General features: G+C 49.5%; 1 protein-coding gene across 1 annotated transcript in view; it reads right to left on the bottom strand.

The window, feature by feature from the left end:
* Positions 1-14,753, bottom strand: part of ADSS2 (adenylosuccinate synthase 2) — a 105,930-nt gene extending 91,177 nt beyond the window's left edge. Inside the window, exon 1 of the mRNA XM_075596818.1 lies at positions 14,392-14,753. Within this exon, the coding sequence (XP_075452933.1) occupies positions 14,392-14,580 (189 nt within the window). The 5' untranslated portion in view covers positions 14,581-14,753. The remainder of the gene's footprint in view (positions 1-14,391) is intronic.
* Between the last annotated feature and the right edge of the window lie 3,049 nt (positions 14,754-17,802).

The following is a 17,802-nucleotide window of genomic DNA, read 5'->3' as shown; positions in this document are numbered from 1 at the left end:
GGCGGGAGAGAGAGCAGGGGACGGGACGGCGGGAGAGAGAGCAGGGGACGGGACGGCGGGAGAGCAGGGGGGACGGGAGAGAGAGCAGGGGACGGACGGGAGAGAGAGCAGGGGACGGACGGACGGGAGAGAGAGCAGGGGACGGACGGACGGGAGAGAGAGCAGGGGACGGACGGACGGGAGAGAGAGCAGGGGACGGGACGGCGGGAGAGAGAGCAGAGGACGGGACGGCGGGAGAGAGAGCAGGGGACGGGACGGCGGGAGAGAGAGCAGGGGACGACGGACGGGAGAGAGAGCAGGGGACGACGGACGGGAGAGAGAGCAGGGGACGACGGACGGGAGAGAGAGCAGGGGACGACGGACGGGAGAGAGAGCAAGGGGGACGGGAGAGAGCAGGGGGGGGACGGGAGAGAGCAGGGGGGGGACGGGAGAGAGCAGGGGGGGGACGGGAGAGAGAGAGCAGGGGGGGACGGGAGAGAGAGAGCAGGGGGGGACGGGAGAGAGAGAGCAGGGGGGGACGGGAGAGAGAGAGCAGGGGGGGACGGGAGAGAGAGAGCAGGGGGGGACGGGAGAGAGAGAGCAGGGGGGGACGGGAGAGAGAGAGAGCAGGGGGGGACGGGAGAGAGAGAGCAGGGGGGGGACGGGAGAGAGAGAGAGCAGGGGGGACGGGAGAGAGAGAGAGCAGGGGGGGACGGGAGAGAGAGAGAGCAGGGGGGGACGGGAGAGAGAGAGCAGGGGGGGACGGGAGAGAGAGAGCAGGGGGGGACGGGAGAGAGAGAGCAGGGGGGGACGGGAGAGAGAGAGCAGGGGGGGGACGGGAGAGAGAGAGCAGGGGGGGACGGGAGAGAGAGAGGCAGGGGGGGACGGGAGAGAGAGAGCAGGGGGGGACGGGAGAGAGAGAGCAGGGGGGGACGGGAGAGAGAGAGCAGGGGGGGACGGGAGAGAGAGAGCAGGGGGGACGGGAGAGAGAGCAGGGGGGACGGGAGAGAGAGAGCAGGGGGGGGACGGGAGAGAGAGAGCAGGGGGGGACGGGAGAGAGAGAGCAGGGGGGGACGGGAGAGAGAGAGCAGGGGGGGACGGGAGAGAGAGAGCAGGGGGGGACGGGAGAGAGAGAGCAGGGGGGGACGGGAGAGAGAGAGCAGGGGGGGACGGGAGAGAGAGAGCAGGGGGGGGACGGGAGAGAGAGAGCAGGGGGGGACGGGAGAGAGAGAGCAGGGGGGGGACGGGAGAGAGAGAGCAGGGGGGGACGGGAGAGAGAGAGCAGGGGGGGACGGGAGAGAGAGAGCAGGGGGGGACGGGAGAGAGAGAGCAGGGGGGGACGGGAGAGAGAGAGCAGGGGGGGACGGGAGAGAGAGAGCAGGGGGGGACGGGAGAGAGAGAGCAGGGGGGGACGGGAGAGAGAGAGCAGGGGGGGACGGGAGAGAGAGAGCAGGGGGGGACGGGAGAGAGAGAGCAGGGGGGGGACGGGAGAGAGAGAGCAGGGGGGGGGGACGGGAGAGAGAGAGCAGGGGGGGACGGGAGAGAGAGAGCAGGGGGGGACGGGAGAGAGAGAGCAGGGGGGGACGGGAGAGAGAGAGCAGGGGGGGGACGGGAGAGAGAGAGCAGGGGGGGACGGGAGAGAGAGAGCAGGGGGGGACGGGAGAGAGAGCAGGGGGGAGGGAGAGAGAGCAGGGGGGAGGGAGAGAGAGCAGGGGGGGAGGGAGAGAGAGCAGGGGGGAGGGAGAGAGAGCAGGGGGGAGGGAGAGAGAGCAGGGGGGAGGGAGAGAGAGCAGGGGGGGAGGGAGAGAGAGCAGGGGGAGGGAGAGAGAGCAGGGGGAGGGAGAGAGAGCAGGGGGGAGGGAGAGAGAGCAGGGGGGAGGGAGAGAGAGCAGGGGGGACGGGGAGAGAGAGCAGGGGGGACGGGGAGAGAGAGCAGGGGGGACGGGGAGAGAGAGCAGGGGGGACGGGGGAGAGAGAGCAGGGGGGACGGGGAGAGAGAGCAGGGGGGACGGGGAGAGAGAGCAGGGGGGACGGGGAGAGAGAGCAGGGGGGACGGGGAGAGAGCAGGGGTGACGGGGAGAGAGCAGGGGGGACGGGGAGAGAGAGCAGGGGGGACGGGGAGAGAGAGCAGGGGGGACGGGGAGAGAGAGCAGGGGGGACGGGGGAGAGAGAGCAGGGGGGACGGGGAGAGAGAGCAGGGGGGACGGGGAGAGAGAGCAGGGGGGACGGGGAGAGAGCAGGGGGGACGGGGAGAGAGAGCAGGGGGGACGGGGAGAGAGAGCAGGGGGGACGGGGAGAGAGAGCAGGGGTTTTGTATGCTGGCATTTTTGGTGGTGTTTTAAATTGTTTCATTCCGGCTTTTGATTGGTGTTTGCTTTTTTGATTATTTTGTTACTTTATTTGGAATGATGAAGTTTATTTAGATATTTATTTTATTTAGTCATGGTTTTGTTTTGGTGTTTAAATTCGTTATTCTGGTCTTTATTTTGGATTGGATTAATTGGTGGTAATTTTGTTCGGTTTACTTCATAATTTGTTTTTATTTTGTGATTGTTTGGATTGCATTGGATCTTGTTTGCGGTTTTTTTTTTATTTGACTGGCATAGTGTTAAATCATGCCATATTATATGATCAAGATGTAACCACTGTGCCATTCTATTGTTTTATGACATTTGTTATGTGTTTATTTGGCTATAATGTGTTTTATTTGGGCCCGTTTTTTTATTCCTTCACGATTTCTTGCTATAGTGGGAAATCATCCCCATTATTATATGAAAAAGTGCCCTTTTAATTATTTTTCGTTTTGGGTCCTTCCTGCTCCGTTTGTGCTGGTGCGCTTTTGGTCTCCTTTTTCCCTGTATTGCAATTAGCAGCTGCACAGCCTGCCTACCTACCCTACCAGGATGTGAGTATTTGCATATTTTTCTGGGGAACCTGCCAATGAGACTGATGGTAAGTGGGTTACACAATAAACCACCTGTCTTCAGGAGGATAGTACCCCATACTATTACACATTAGGTACTATATCAATTGTTAGTACCCCGGTTTAGTGGTTTGGCTTATTTTTGTTATTATACCTGCATTTGAGCGCTTCAGCTATTTTCCACATTCCATTATTATATGAGCATGATGTACCCACTGTACCAATGAATAGGTGAAGGGTTGGGGTAGTTGCCTGGGGAGGGTGGTTAGTCCTCCCGGGTGGGTAGCGGTAGAGGGTGGGTTAAGCCCTTAATTACTATAGCGGTTACTAAACGCTAAGGTGATTAAGGGGTTAGGGGACATTAGATTGTCTTATTTTATTCTTCTGTATGTCTGTATTGTTTGCAGCAACGGAGGACATGGACTGTGATGAGGATGAGGATGGCCTTCATCGTGGCAGTTTGGCAGGGGGAAGTTCAAGTTTTATTTACGCTGCTTAATGTATTTTAAATGGGCAAATATGTGGATAATAATAATTTGGCCCATTATTGTACTGTATGTGTCACGGGAGGGGGGGAGAGTATTTATTTTAAATTATTGGCCTTTGTGGGTTTTTTGGCACACGATTGACCGATATACCGGCCTGTTGTATTAAGGCGTGCTGAAAAAAAAGGAAAACAATGATTTTCTGACTGTCTGCAGCTCTTTTGCGCTGTGCAAAATTCCGGGAGAGGAGAGGATGGAGGGGGGGGGGGTAGGAAGATGGGGGGGGAGAGGAAGGAGGGGGGGGGGGAGAGAGGAAGGAGGGGGGGGGGGAGAGAGAGGAAGGAGGGGGGGGGAGAGAGAGGAAGGAGGGGGGGGGGAGAGAGAGGAAGGAGGGGGGGGGAGAGAGAGGAAGGAGGGGGGGGAGAGAGAGGAAGGAGGGGGGGGGAGAGAGAGGAAGGAGGGGGGGGGAGAGAGAGGAAGGAGGGGGGGGGAGAGAGAGGAAGGAGGGGGGGGAGAGAGAGGAAGGAGGGGGGGGAGAGAGGAAGGAGGGGGGGGGGAGAGAGGAAGGAGGGGGGGAGAGAGAGGAAGGAGGGGGGGGAGAGAGAGGAAGGAGGGGGGGAGAGAGAGGAAGGAGGGGGGGGAGAGGAAGGAGGGGGGAGAGGAAGGAGGGGGGGGAGAGGAAGGAGAGGATAAAGGATGGAGGGGGAGAGGAAGGAGAGGATAAAGGATGGAGGGGGGGGAGGACGGAGGGGGGGGAGAGGACGGAGGGGGGGAGAGGACGGAGGGGGGGAGAGGACGGAGGGGGGGAGAGGACGGAGGGGGGGAGAGGAAGGAGGAAAGGAGGGGGGAGAGGATGAAGGGGGGAGAGGATGAAGGGGGAAAGGAGGGGGGAGAGGATGAAGGGGGAAAGGAGGGGGGAGAGGATGAAGGGGGAAAGGAGGGGAGGAGAGGAAGGAGGGGGGGAGAGGAAGGAGGGGGGAGGAAGGAGAAGATGGAGGGGGGAGAGGAAGGAGAGGATAAAGGATGGAGGGGGAGAGGATGGGGAGGGGGGAGAGGAAGGAGAGGATGGAGGGGGAGGGGAAGGAGAGGATAAACGATGGAGGGGGAAAGGGTGGAGGGGGGGAAACGGTGGAGGGGGGGGGGGAAGGGTGGAGGGGGGGGAAAGGGTGGAGGGGGGGAAGGGTGGAGGGGGGGAAAGGGTGGAGGGGGGGAAAGGGTGGAGGGGGGGGAAAGGGTGGAGGGGGGGAAAGGGTGGAGGGGGGGAAAGGGTGGAGGGGGGGAAAGGGTGGAGGGGGGGAAAGGGTGGAGGGGGGGGAAAGGGTGGAGGGGGGGAAAGGGTGGAGGGGGGGAAAGGGTGGAGGGGGGGAAAGGGTGGAGGGGGGGAAAGGGTGGAGGGGGGAAAGGGTGGAGGGGGGGAAAGGGTGGAGGGGGGGAAAGGGTGGAGGGGGGGGAAAGGGTGGAGGGGGGGAAAGGGTGGAGGGGGGAGAGGAGAGAGAGGAGAGGATGGAGGGGGGAGAGGATATGGAAAGACGAGAGGATATGATGGAGGGGGAGAGGATATGATGGAGGGGGGAGAGGAGAGGATATGATGGAGGGGGGAGAGGAGAGGAGAGGATATGATGGAGGGGGGAGAGGAGAGGATATGATGGAGGGGGAGGGGAGAGGATAGAGAGGAGAGAGTAGAGGATAGAGAGGAGAGAGAATGAGGGGGAAAAAAGCAAAAAATAAATAAAACAGGGGGGGGTGCAGTTTGATGCAATTTGTTTTTTTAACTATTTTTTAATGTGTCCCGTTTTTTACATTTGAAAATCTGGTCACCCTACAGTGAGGTCACAAACAAAAAGTTGTTATATTATCCTGATGTCATTGCAGCCATCTATTTATTGGTGGCTCCGGTCCTGCAGCCATTTTGTTCACATAAAGTTGTGCCTGTAGACGGTACCATAGGAACCTGAGGGGGCGAGTAGCTCTGGGTGGGTATATACTAGGCACTCCCAGGTTACTTCTAATAATATATAGGATTTAATCACTACATCAATGTTTCGGTCCTATTCTACTCCTTCAGGATAATTTATTTATGATTAAGAATCATTCAATATAGTGCACCCAGGCAAGTTACTGCTGTTTGCATCTAAAAAAGCAGGGGATCCGGGGACATATAACCAAAGGAGAGAGAAAATGGACATAAGACAGTATTGTAGAAGTAGGCTTGCAGAGGAACTGTAACCTCCAATGGTTGTACTCACCCGCCACACAAGCGCGCATGCAAGGACAAGAAAAAGCTCCTGCTTTTGCAGGAGAGCATGAGCGTCAGCACTGCCCAGCGCTCTTCCCTGCACCATGTCCCAGGCCTTATAAGGGCATATCCCAAAACAGTGGCAAACGTGGATGGATGTGTACTTGGTTCAACAGGACCCAGGGAAAAGAAGAGACCAGGATAGTGCCGATGGTACTATTAAAATGAATTTATCACAAATAGACCCCCTTACAAATGCTTGCTTACATAAGGGTAGTCAATATAAAAAAACCATCAGGAACAACCGGTGCACAGCCGAAATAAGAAACAAGGACCTAGTGACCAAAAAAGGTTTTTAATTAATAAAATTAATAAAAAAACATGAAAGAGTGGTGCTGGGTAACCTCTAGAGCAGTGGTCTATTTGTGATACAAATAATCACACTTCTAATAAAATTCCAGATTATTTAAAATATTATTATTTAAAATATATATATATATAAATGTTTTTTATGTACACAATTTATAAGTTTCTCTTACATCTAACATATATATGATTTCCTTGATACATCCGATGTCCTGCACACTGCGCAGTAATCAGCCCTGCATTTACATTCACTTCCGCTGTGAGCCCCAGCTGGAGGGAGGCGCCCCTGCAGCTGCAGCGGGTTCTCACTCATGAAGAAGCCGGGTTTCAAGCCCACACAGGGAAGCGCTGTGTGGGAGGGGGGGAAATCCACCACTTAAAAATAAAAAAACATAACACTTTTCTTTATGAAGGTTTTGCATACAAATCTCTCCAGATATTGCAGCACATACCAGAGCAGTAGCACTCGCTCGATTTCAAGTGCTGGAGAGGGTGAAAAAATGCGGGAAAAGGGGCGGTATACCATTTATTTCCTGTCAGTTTCCAACTGTATTTTCAGTTTCGTTCCATGCTTTTTAACTCCTTCAGTACTAGCCCACTTTATTAGAGTTTAAATTATCATGTTTGTGGTGCGGTTATTGTAACTATATGTGGTCATTGAAATGTGTTTCTCTCCATATAGAGTGGGCTTAAACAAAAATGTGCACGGGAGTGATTTATCACTACTTTTACAAGTAATAAAACAGCTTAAACCGAAACGTAGAAAAGAGGTTTAGGAATCCGGTGGTGTAAATATTATTGTATCCTTTCATCATACCGGCTGTGTCATCCTCATGGTGAGGTATCACCCTTTTCAATAACTCCATCTTATCATATTAAACTTTAAATACTTCAATTCATGAGAATAGTTTTACAGCACTATCAGGAAAATATGGGATGGGAAAACTGGAATGGAAATTTGTTTTTTGCGGAATTTGTCTTAGATATACTTTGTAAAGGGGAATTTTTATCGGGAAGGGGAATTTTTCTTTTATTTAAATTTTTTTAAAAAAAAGCTAATAAATACCAGGGATTCTCCTGATAACGAGGTAGACCTGAAGTGCATATTTAATGCCACTCAAAACATCAGAAAGGGCTCCAATGATATTTGGGAATTGTGGACCTCAAAAAGGTGACCGTTCCTGATAAAGAACAAATGCCTGCAAATATCTTAAGTAGATATACTGAAAACACATTTAGATAAAGATATAGCAATACTGTACTTACTGTTGCAGACAATTACAGTGAAGGTCCATGCTTTTCTGAATGTGGCGCACCCCCCACCCCCCAAAAAAAAACCAGTCAATCTGGCTACATATGTAGGTAGTCCAAACCAGACTTCTTGTTACCAAGGCCTATGGGAATCTTGCAGCCCAATATACATTCCACAATAATGGCTCGGTTTTTAGAAAACGGAGTACCTCCAATGGAGTCACACAAACACCAAAAAAAAAAAAGTTATTTATATACACAAGGCTTGTCTGGAAGCTTCCCATTATATTTCTGCCTGACGGAAACTAATGATGTATATAAATAAGTTAGAGGTTTAAAAATCAAGAATCTCTACTAGTAATCCAAAACCAGGATATCACTTTTTTGGAGGCAGCTATCAATGTGCATCTACTAGTCGCCTACTTAAATGACAACATAAAATGGTAGTTGTATTATTTATCTGCATGTCTTTACTCACATTGATTTTTTTCTACTTTAGTCATCCTAAACGTTTCTGTACTTCTGTGAGAACCTACACTGAATTATCCAAGAGGAACTCGCATAAAAAAAAGCCGGGAAAAATGTGTTCACAGCAAGTCTGTTATTTAGCAATCTCGAACACTGATTCTGCAGAAAACTGACACTCAAAACTATACACAAGCTTAGGCACAGAGATATTATACAGTACATTGGCTTTGGTGGTCTGTGCCTCCAAAGCATTAACTATAAGCCTTTATTATTGGGGAGGAGAGGGAGAGGTTAAGACAAAGTGGGGCTTTGTTTGCCCTTCTGTCATCAAATACGTTTAAATGTGTTATCCCTGACAAAAGAAAAATAAACATGTTTTGGGGTACACAGCACTTGCTTATTTCTATGCTCTAAATTAAATATTAGATGGTGGTAAACACATTTATTTACACATGGTGATTCATAAAGCAGCAGACCCGAACAGCCACAATATGCCGAGTCTATGTAGTACTGGAGACAGCCAGGGAAGCATAATGTGGCCACAAGAGAAGAAAAAACATGTCTGGAGAGCAAGCATAATGTGGCCACAAGAGAAGAAAAAACATGTCTGGAGAGTAAATGACTCCACTTTTCCCATCATGCCTTGTCAACAAACACAGATCTTTTATCTGCAAACTACAAATCAATGTTAGTAAGTTCTCTCTTAAAATAATATTTTTTTTTGTTTATAAATTTGGATGCTTTACTCACCACCTTAAGTCATCATGTGGTTATTTAAAGAGAAACATGGAACCAAAGCAGCAGTACACAAAAGTGGTGTTAGTCTCCAATATGTATGTTTTTTAATGTAAACATAACTGAAATTGTTTATTTTTGTTCTGGATAAAGTGGGCCTCTCTGGCTATCCCAAAACAAGAGACAGTCCTGAGCAGAATTCAATAGCAGGTGGAAAGGTGGCGATTGCAGGCGTGTGCTTTCTGCCCCTGAACAACATTGCTTTTATTATCATCAAGTATTTAGAGTGTACTCCGCCCTTTAGAATTGAAACTGAACTTTGCAAGCACAAGATTACATAAAATCAGGGAGTATAATGTTACCATTGCCACCTATTGTTGTGGTTGTATGAAGAATGTGCCCTTAAGCAAATATTGCTGGATATCAATATTCCACTTGTACTGAGGTACCCATTAATGGCAAGACTCCGTGAGGATTAGATCTGGGCAGTCTAGGACTACATAAAAGCACTCTGAAATGTTTTTCACTGAGACCATGGTATGTACTGCAGGGGCCGGTGTGGTTATAGAATCTGGAGTCCCTTCAGTGTCACACTCTTAGGCCTCGTCCAGGGTAGAAACAGGCACGCTGGCGCTCCAGCGCTGCGCTCGGCCGGTCGATTCCTGGCCGGCTAGGTGGGCGCTGCCACGACGTCACGGAGCTCACGCTTGCGAGCAGCAAAATCAATTTTGCTTGCTCGGCAAGCGGCTGAGGGCCGAGCAGGCGCACCCGCCCGCTCACGCAGGCCACGTGCATTGTTGCAACGTGTCTAGCGTGAGCTCACGCGCCCGCTCAGCACCACCCTGGACGAGGCCTCGGGCCGCACTGATCCGGAGCTTTTTTGCATCCTGGCAGGCGAGGTAGTGAGCGCGCTTTGGGGGCGGGGCGAAGGCGGAGCGGAGGCATGGCTAGTCCCTCGCGCCCATTGGCTGTTTTCGATCACGTGACCGCTCCTCCGCTCCCCTCAGTGCCGAAATTCAAACAAGCCTGTCTCCTCAAAATTTCTGAGCCTCCGTACGCATGCGGAAGCGGCTGCTAAAGCCGCGCTGATCACTGATGCAGGGGGGTATGTCCCAGGCCTAAGGTCTCACTCAGGCAGGCTGCTACATGGACATGCGCCGGCGAGCCTGTCTGCTGGGCGATGTGTTTACATCCCCAGCAGACAGAATGCCGCAATTGGGGGCGTAACTCAAGGGAAAAAAAAAAAAGCTGTGTGTGCTGTGCACGCGCATAGTAAGTGAAACTTCTTTGACTTTTGTCACAGAAATTGACTTATAACGCGCGTGCTCGGCACACGTGTCAGTCAGTGTGTCAGTCAGTGTGTGTATGTGTATCAGTCAGTGTGTGTATGTGTGTCAGTCAGTGAGTATGTATGTGTGTCAGTCAGAGAGTATGTATGTGTGTGCGTATGTGTGTCAGTCAGTGTGTGCGTATGTGTGTCAGTCAGTGTGTGCGTATGTGTGTCAGTCAGTGTGTGCGTATGTGTGTCAGTCAGTGTGTGCATGTATGTGTGTCAGTCAGTGTGTGCATGTATGTGTGTCAGTCAGTGTGTGCATGTATGTGTGTCAGTCAGTGTGTGCATGTATGTGTGTCAGTCAGTGTGTGCATGTATGTGTGTCAGTCAGTGTGTGCATGTATGTGTGTCAGTCAGTGTGTGCATGTATGTGTGTCAGTGTGTGCATGTATGTGTGTCAGTGTGTGCATGTATGTGTGTCAGTGTGTGCATGTATGTGTGTCAGTGTGTGCATGTATGTGTGTCAGTGTGTGCATGTATGTGTGTCAGTCAGTGTGTGCATGTATGTGTGTCAGTCAGTGTGTGCATGTATGTGTGTCAGTCAGTGTGTGCATGTATGTGTGTCAGTCAGTGTGTGCATGTATGTGTGTCAGTCAGTGTGTGCATGTATGTGTGTCAGTCAGTGTGTGCATGTATGTGTGTCAGTCAGTGTGTGCATGTGTGTCAGTCAGTGTGTGCATGTGTGTCAGTCAGTGTGTGCATGTGTGTCAGTCAGTGTGTGCATGTGTGTCAGTCAGTGTGTGCATGTGTGTCAGTCAGTGTGTGCATGTGTGTCAGTCAGTGTGTGCATGTGTGTCAGTCAGTGTGTGCATGTGTGTCAGTCAGTGTGTGCATGTGTGTCAGTCAGTGTGTGCATGTGTGTCAGTCAGTGTGTGCATGTGTGTCAGTCAGTGTGTGCATGTGTGTCAGTGTGTGCATGTGTGTCAGTGTGTGCATGTGTGTCAGTCAGTGTGGGCATGTGTGTCAGTCAGTGTGGGCATGTGTGTCAGTCAGTGTGGGCATGTGTGTCAGTGTGTGCATGTGTGTCAGTCAATGTGTGTGTGTGTGTGTGTGTGTGTGTCAGTCAATGTGTGTGTGTGTGTGTGTGTGTGTGTGTGTCAGTGTATGTCTCTCTCTCTGTGTTGTGTGAATGTCTCTCTGTGTCGGTCAGTGTGCGTATGTGTGTCAGTCAGTGTGAGTGCGTATGTGTGTCAGTCAGTGTGCGTGCGTGTCAGTGTGCGTGCGTGTCATTGTGCGTGTCAGTCAGTGTGTGTATGTGTGTCAGTGTGTGTGTGTGTGTGTGTGTGTGAGACAGTCAGTGTGTATGTGTGTCAGTCAGTGTGTGTGTGTGTGTGTGTGTGTGTATGTGTGTGTGTGTGTATGTGTGTGAGTCTGTCAGTGTGTGTGTATGTGTGTCAGTCAGTGTGTGTATGTGTGTGTGTGTGTGTCTCTCTTTCTGTGTCCTGCCCCCTCTCTCCTGACTCCCCCCCACCCCAGGCGGAGCTGCGGCTCTGTCTGAGTCTCTCCCCCCCCCTCCTGTCCCCTCCCCTGCTCTCCTCCCCCCCTCCCCCACGGAGACGCGGCCGCACCGGGCCCGCCGTATGTGAGGGGCTGAAACCGTGATTAAGAGCCCCCCCCTCCGGCAGTGCTGCGTGGGGAAGCGGCGCGCTAAAACCCCCCGCTTCCCGCGTTACCGGAGCAGGAGCCAGGAGCGCACGATAACGTCTGTGCGCGCATGCGCGGCACATGCTGACAGCGCAGCGGCCGTCATGATCCCGGGGCTCCTCTCCTCCTCCGGCACCGGCGGCACTCAGTCAGCGGGATTCGGGGAAGCAAGAGGGAGGAGAGAGGCTGAGCAGCGGCTCCTCCTCTCACAGCCGGAGGACATGCGGGGCTTCCGCCATCTTGGTACACCCACAGTACCGGAAGCTCTGCGCACGTCTAGGGGTAACGGCGGCCGTTAGGAGCGGCACCGGCGGCGATACAGCGGGTGGGGGGGGTGCGTGGAGGGGGGGGGGTTTGCGGCCGCCGTTAGGAGCGCCGCCGCCTCGTGTCAAAGCAGGCGTGGGGGGGGGGGGGGGGGAAGGGGAGTCACGTCACTTCCGTTTAATTTTCGTCTCCTTCGCTCCAGTTTTGCCCCATGAGAATAGGTGCCACTAAAGAAGTTTCACTTCAAAAGTGTGTTTCTGATTGGCTGGAGAAGTGCATGTGACGCGGCTGTCGCTTGAAATTTCAACTTTAGTTGAAAGCTTGAGCTACAGCCGCGACAACGCAGCACTTCGCCGCCTGGGGTCATTTTCCTTTTGAAAATTCCCACAGAATACAGCGAATGAGTGGCGAACGTGCACGCGCACGTTGCATTGCGTTCTGTCCGAGATCAGCCTAAGGGCTTGCTCAGAAAGGCTGCTACGGCAGCTTGCTAGCGTTCGTGTCCTGCAGCACAGCGATCTGTGCTCAAAAAGCAGGAGCCAGATCGCGGCGTTTGGGGGCGTGTGACGAACGCGTCACGGAGCTGGTTCGCCTCTATTGGCTGAACCAGCTCGCGTCACGTGACTGTAGCCCCAAATTAGAATTTGGGTTGTGCCGGCAAAATGTCGCGGCGACAACGCTGCACTTTGCCGCCGGTGGAGTTTTCAGTTTGAAAACTGCCACCGCACAACCCAAATTTGCGACGGACATCCGCTGCATCGGTTGCTGTCTGAGCTCAGCCTCAGGCTGCGTCCCCGCTAGCACTGAGCGGGCGGCGCTTGCCGCGGTTACTTACATACAGCTATATAAGTCCCCACTCACGCGCGGGCACACTCAAGCGCGGGCACACACTCACCGGCGCTTATGTAAACAAATAAAACCTAACTTTCCAGCAAGCTCAATGCCGCCCCCACCCAGCACGCACATAAATGACAGGACACCCGACACTCATGCTTGGAGCGCTCTCCAAGCATGAGCACGCTCAGCGCCAGCGGGGACTCAGCCTAATTAATGAAAAAGTTCCCTAGGAAGTGGTACCTTGGTTGTTCTTTTATCATTACGGTAATAGGACAGTGTATACAGTGCTGTACATAGAATTTTACACTCACTAGTCCCTGCCTGTACAATATACAATGTAATTTTAGTGCCTTAGGCACACAGGGAGAGATAGCTCTCCTTGTGACCTTGGGCAAGTTAAGAGATTAAAAGCAAAATTTTACCTGCTTCTAAAGCAGTGACATTACTACTTACTCAATATTGAAATACAAATACATATATCAATATTAAATGCCAGCAGTATCCCGTGCCAGTCAATTTATTAGAAAAGAGGAATTCCCACTCCCGTGGTTGTCCATCTAGCGGCAGCCTATGACCCCCTTAGGCCGTGCCTATAATGCCGTCGATGGCGACACGGCGAGTGACGTCACCCGTCTCCACCGGCAAAAGTTATGTTTCGCAGGGCGGCGGGGTTGCGTGATTCCGGCAATTTGATTTGTTCAAGGGCCATCACGTGACGCGACAGCCCTTAAAATCAAATTTTGCCGGCTTCCAGTTTCCGCGACGGTGGCGCACTATAAGCGGCAATGTATTTGTTTTCGGGCGGCGGCGCCAGCACTATAAGCGAGGCCTTAGTTACAGAGAGGCTTATAATGCATTGCATGTCACACTGTTAATGAAGAGGATGTAATAATTTCAGTATGAAGTAGAGAACAAAAAACAAAGAAGCCCAAAGCTACATCAAATGACAAAAAAAATACACAATGAAATACATACTGTACGTGTATATATCTTGAGAAGGGGTCATTTAGTTCAACACTTTGGCCGAAGGATTTTAAGCCTGCAAGCCACATCAAGGCACGACCCAACACTGATTAAAATTCTTATTTACCTTTGTGTGTGTGTTTTTTGAAGTAGAGGAGAGCCATATGTAGGCTCATAAAATGATTGCTGGACTGGAGAAAGATTAATAATACAATTTATTAGGGAGGCCTGTGCGGAACATAAACACTTCCTGCCTTCCTTGGTCTTTATAGGTGTGTTATACACATGCAGTCGTAGACATTACACACACCCGAGCTGAAAGGAGGAAGAGGAAGCACATGGCTGCTCCCTGTCAAGGTTACTGCAGCTCCATTTCTATACCCCACCTCAGTCTCACTCGGCTCTTGTATGTGCCTGGGCCGGCTTATACAAATAATATACTGTATTGTATTTATTCAAAGATGGCAGCACCGCACATTAAATGCACAGGCATGACAAATCCCTGCCCAGCAGACCTATCAATCTTTTTGTATTTTGGATGACAGAGAGGTAAAGTGAGCCATGCACAAGGTCAAAAAAAGCGGTACACTAAGGGGCCTGTGGCAGTGTCCCGCAAAAGACCATGTGTTAAAGGCCATCCGCATCCTCGATCTCGGCAGTTTCCTCGGGGCCCTATCCCCACAAACCAGCATCTAATGCCCAACATCTAGTTCACTACAGTAATATCCCGCCTGAAGTCACACAGATCTATGTAAATTGTGTCACTCCACAAAGGCTACACATCTCCACCAACTTGCAAACAGATGCAAGGGGTTAAAAATGCAGCTTATATTGTGTCGATATATAATACATAGATAATCTTGATTCAAAGTATATGTACATATTCCTTCCCGGCCCCTCTCCTCACCTGACAGCGGCACACAATATCTGCATCCTGCGCCAGTAGATCCACCACTTTTCCTTTCCCTTCGTCTCCCCACTGAGCTCCGAGCACCACAGTCACTTTGTTGCCCACAACGGGGGAACGTGCAGGGGAGCAGCATCCTTCCCCGTTTGGGATCCTTGGTGGCAGAGGCGATTCGCTTTCCGAGGACATGTTGCTTGAACGTGGCTTGGTTTGCACAGCGATGGCCGCGGAGGTGAAGGAAGCAGAGCGAGGGAAAGGCAGAGCAATGCAACGCTATGTCTTTCCTGGGGCTCTCAATGCACCACTGCACAAAAGACAAACTACCCCTTCCTACTCCGCCTCTTCCCACCTCAAGTCCTGTTTGTGTGCTTTTTTTTTTTTTTTTTTTTTAATGTATTTTAAAGCTTGCTTGGCGCCACCTGCTGGGCTCATACCATAAACATACCATTCGATTTTCCTTGTTTTAAAAAAAAATAAAAAAAATGATCATCTTCTTGTAACCACAAGTGGTTCTATTATGCATACACAAGCTTAAAGAGTTGCTCAAAGTCTCCAGCAGTGTAAGATGCCACCATTTCATGGCCACAGGAACTATTCTTCATTTTTTCGGTTGTAATCTACCTATGTAGGTATCTTAACATTCAGTAAATCCAGTGACCACCCTGGCTTAAAACTGTAGTGCCACTGAGTGACTTCAAAAGATTCAAAATGCGTTATTCATTAAACTCTGATAGTGCCGATCAATGTTAGGGTCCGTGCGATAGTGTCATGTTTGGCACTATCGCAATTTAAAGCTGCAGTTCAGTCTTTTTTTTTTTTTTTTTTACATTTATTTTTTTACTTCAATAGTTTCATGTGTGCAATCTCTAATTACCTAAAGAACTGTATAGCTGCAGCTCAATTCGTTTTCCATGTATTGATAGGTCGAAATTTGGTGACATATTAAAAGCTGGCATTTGTTTATAATCTGCTTGACTGGCAGTGGAAGCTCATGAATATCCATGAGCATTCCTGAACTGACAAGTGCTAGAGGGAGGGCAGGGCTGACAAAGGGGTGTGCCAGAGCTTGTGACAGGACATGAAGGGGCAGTGCCTTAGCAAATGGCTGTTAAAATAGAATACAAGAAAATTGGTCTTTCAAAGTTGTTTTTTTAAAAACAGAAAAAGCTAAAAGTATTTTTTCTTACTACAGAACTGATTTATTAAAAAAAAAAAAACATGCAGGATATTGACTGAACTGCAGCTTTAATGGATAACCTAAATGTATTTCCCATTGTAAAATAGATCAGGATAGATTTTAACCAAATATTTATACACAATTTATGCTTAAAAGGTAAAAAGGTTGAGAGGCTTCCTAAAATAAATGCAATTTTCTTTAAATTTAAAGTGGTTATATAATCTTGGTAAAACAAAAATTGTGGGGTTGTATCTTAAAAAGTAATTGTAGTAACTCCATACTGTATATTGTTTTAATAAATATTATTATGCCATGGATTTTCTTCTATTTCCTAATTAAGAACCAGTGTGCCACTATGCATCCTTAAAGACCATAATAGGAGTATTACCTTACTGCAACCATCTCTAACATGAAGTCAACACTGCATTTACAGTAAGTTAAGTTTGCCTCAATAACTGCATGATCGATACCGTTATAGAGCCATGATTATATCTGCTGTTTTTTCTCCCCCATATATAAAGCACACTCAGGCTATGGCCCCAGTATCAGCTGCTGCGACCCTCAATGGGGGCGGGCTCAGATCCGCCCCTCAATGGGGGCGGGCCCAGTAACTTTCTGCTCACACTTTCTGCTTACACTTGTTGCAATCGTGATGCGCGGCCACATTTTCTTAAGACAAAGATTTTGTCACGTGGTTCCCTGTAAGCCAATGATAGCGCTGATGTGTTAAAGCAAACTAAAGTGAAGAAAATTGCAACCAATGAGAGCGAAGACTCTTCTGCCTGGTGATACAGGCAAATTTCTGTTTCTGTAGAAAGGTATTACTTGTGATAAAGGCAAATGACTGTTTCTGTATGTAGTCATTCTTCCTGTTATTACACAGGTTATTAAGAATTTATATTAGCGTTAGGGACCCCTGATATGTGGTCTGCCGTGCCGTTGGCTCAGGGGCTTACAACAATTTTGGCCAAAAATGTCAAACTAAAAGACCATTTACTTATTAGATATTTATACATATATATTTAGGCACTGTACCGTGTATGAGTTTCACTGGATGTGCTAAAACTGAGCTTTGTCTGTGTTTCATGTTCTGTGTCTGGTTTTAAATATATATTGCCATGCTCAGTAGCACTCCTCTGTGACACTCATATGCTTAGATATATGTTGTGGTTATTTTGGGGGTTTAATAGGAGCTTGTTACACTGGCGACACACTTTATTCGAGCTCGGCTAGTCCCACGAATTCGGGTATACCCGGGTGTATTGAGGTTTGTGACTGTTTTCTGCCCGAGTGCATTGGGTTATTTTACAGGCAGGGATTGAAGCATTTTATTCCCGCTGGCTGCAATACTGCACAGTATATATATATATATATATATATATACTGCATTACAATTCATGAATTTATGCCATCTGGTAGACACGCGAAGCATTGCAGCCTATTAAATCCTAATCATTATCATTTAACAGATCAGCCGCCCGTCAGCCAGGCATGAACCCAGGCTGGGATGGCAAACGCAACGGGGCTTGTCAGAGGTGAGGAGCGGCGCATTCCAGGTATCTGCCAGGTACATACTGGGTATTTGCTCGAATAAAGTGTGTCGGTGCAGTAGGTGTCCAGTATGTTTTACAATTCTTGTCCAGCTAGTCATGGCTGATTGGAGGTTGGCAACCTCCTTCCTAATTGAAGCTCACCCCCTCCCACATTTAAATGGTTATGGGCTCACTCCATAGCATCTTCCACTCAGGGGAACTTGCCTGCTTGCAGTTTGGCTGTGACATATCTAATACAGAGTGCTTTTCCTGGTAATGTACAGGTTAATAAAAGCTTCAGTCAGACGTAGAACTTTGCAACTAATATTGACAGATTTACTATAAATCATTCTTCCTGTTATTACACAGGTTATTAAGAATTTATATTAGCGTTAGGGACCCCTGATATGTGGTCTGCCGTGCCGTTGGCTCAGGGGCTTACAACAATTTTGGCCAAAAATGTCAAACTAAAAGACCATTTACTTATTAGATATTTATACATATATATTTAGGCACTGTACCGTGTATGAGTCTCACTGGATGTGCTAAAACTGAGCTTTGTCTGTGTTTCATGTTCTGTGTCTGGTTTTAAATATATATTGCCATGCTCAGTAGCACTCCTCTGTGACACTCATAGGCTTATATATATGTTGTGGTTATTTTGGGGGTTTAATAGGAGCTTGTTAGGTGTCCAGTATGTTT

Source organism: Ascaphus truei, chromosome 4, assembly GCF_040206685.1.
Source record: "Ascaphus truei isolate aAscTru1 chromosome 4, aAscTru1.hap1, whole genome shotgun sequence".
NCBI classification, from domain to species: Eukaryota; Metazoa; Chordata; class Amphibia; order Anura; family Ascaphidae; genus Ascaphus; species Ascaphus truei.
Note: the sequence above shows the minus strand (reverse complement) of the source record. Positions and strands in the feature narration are given on the sequence as shown.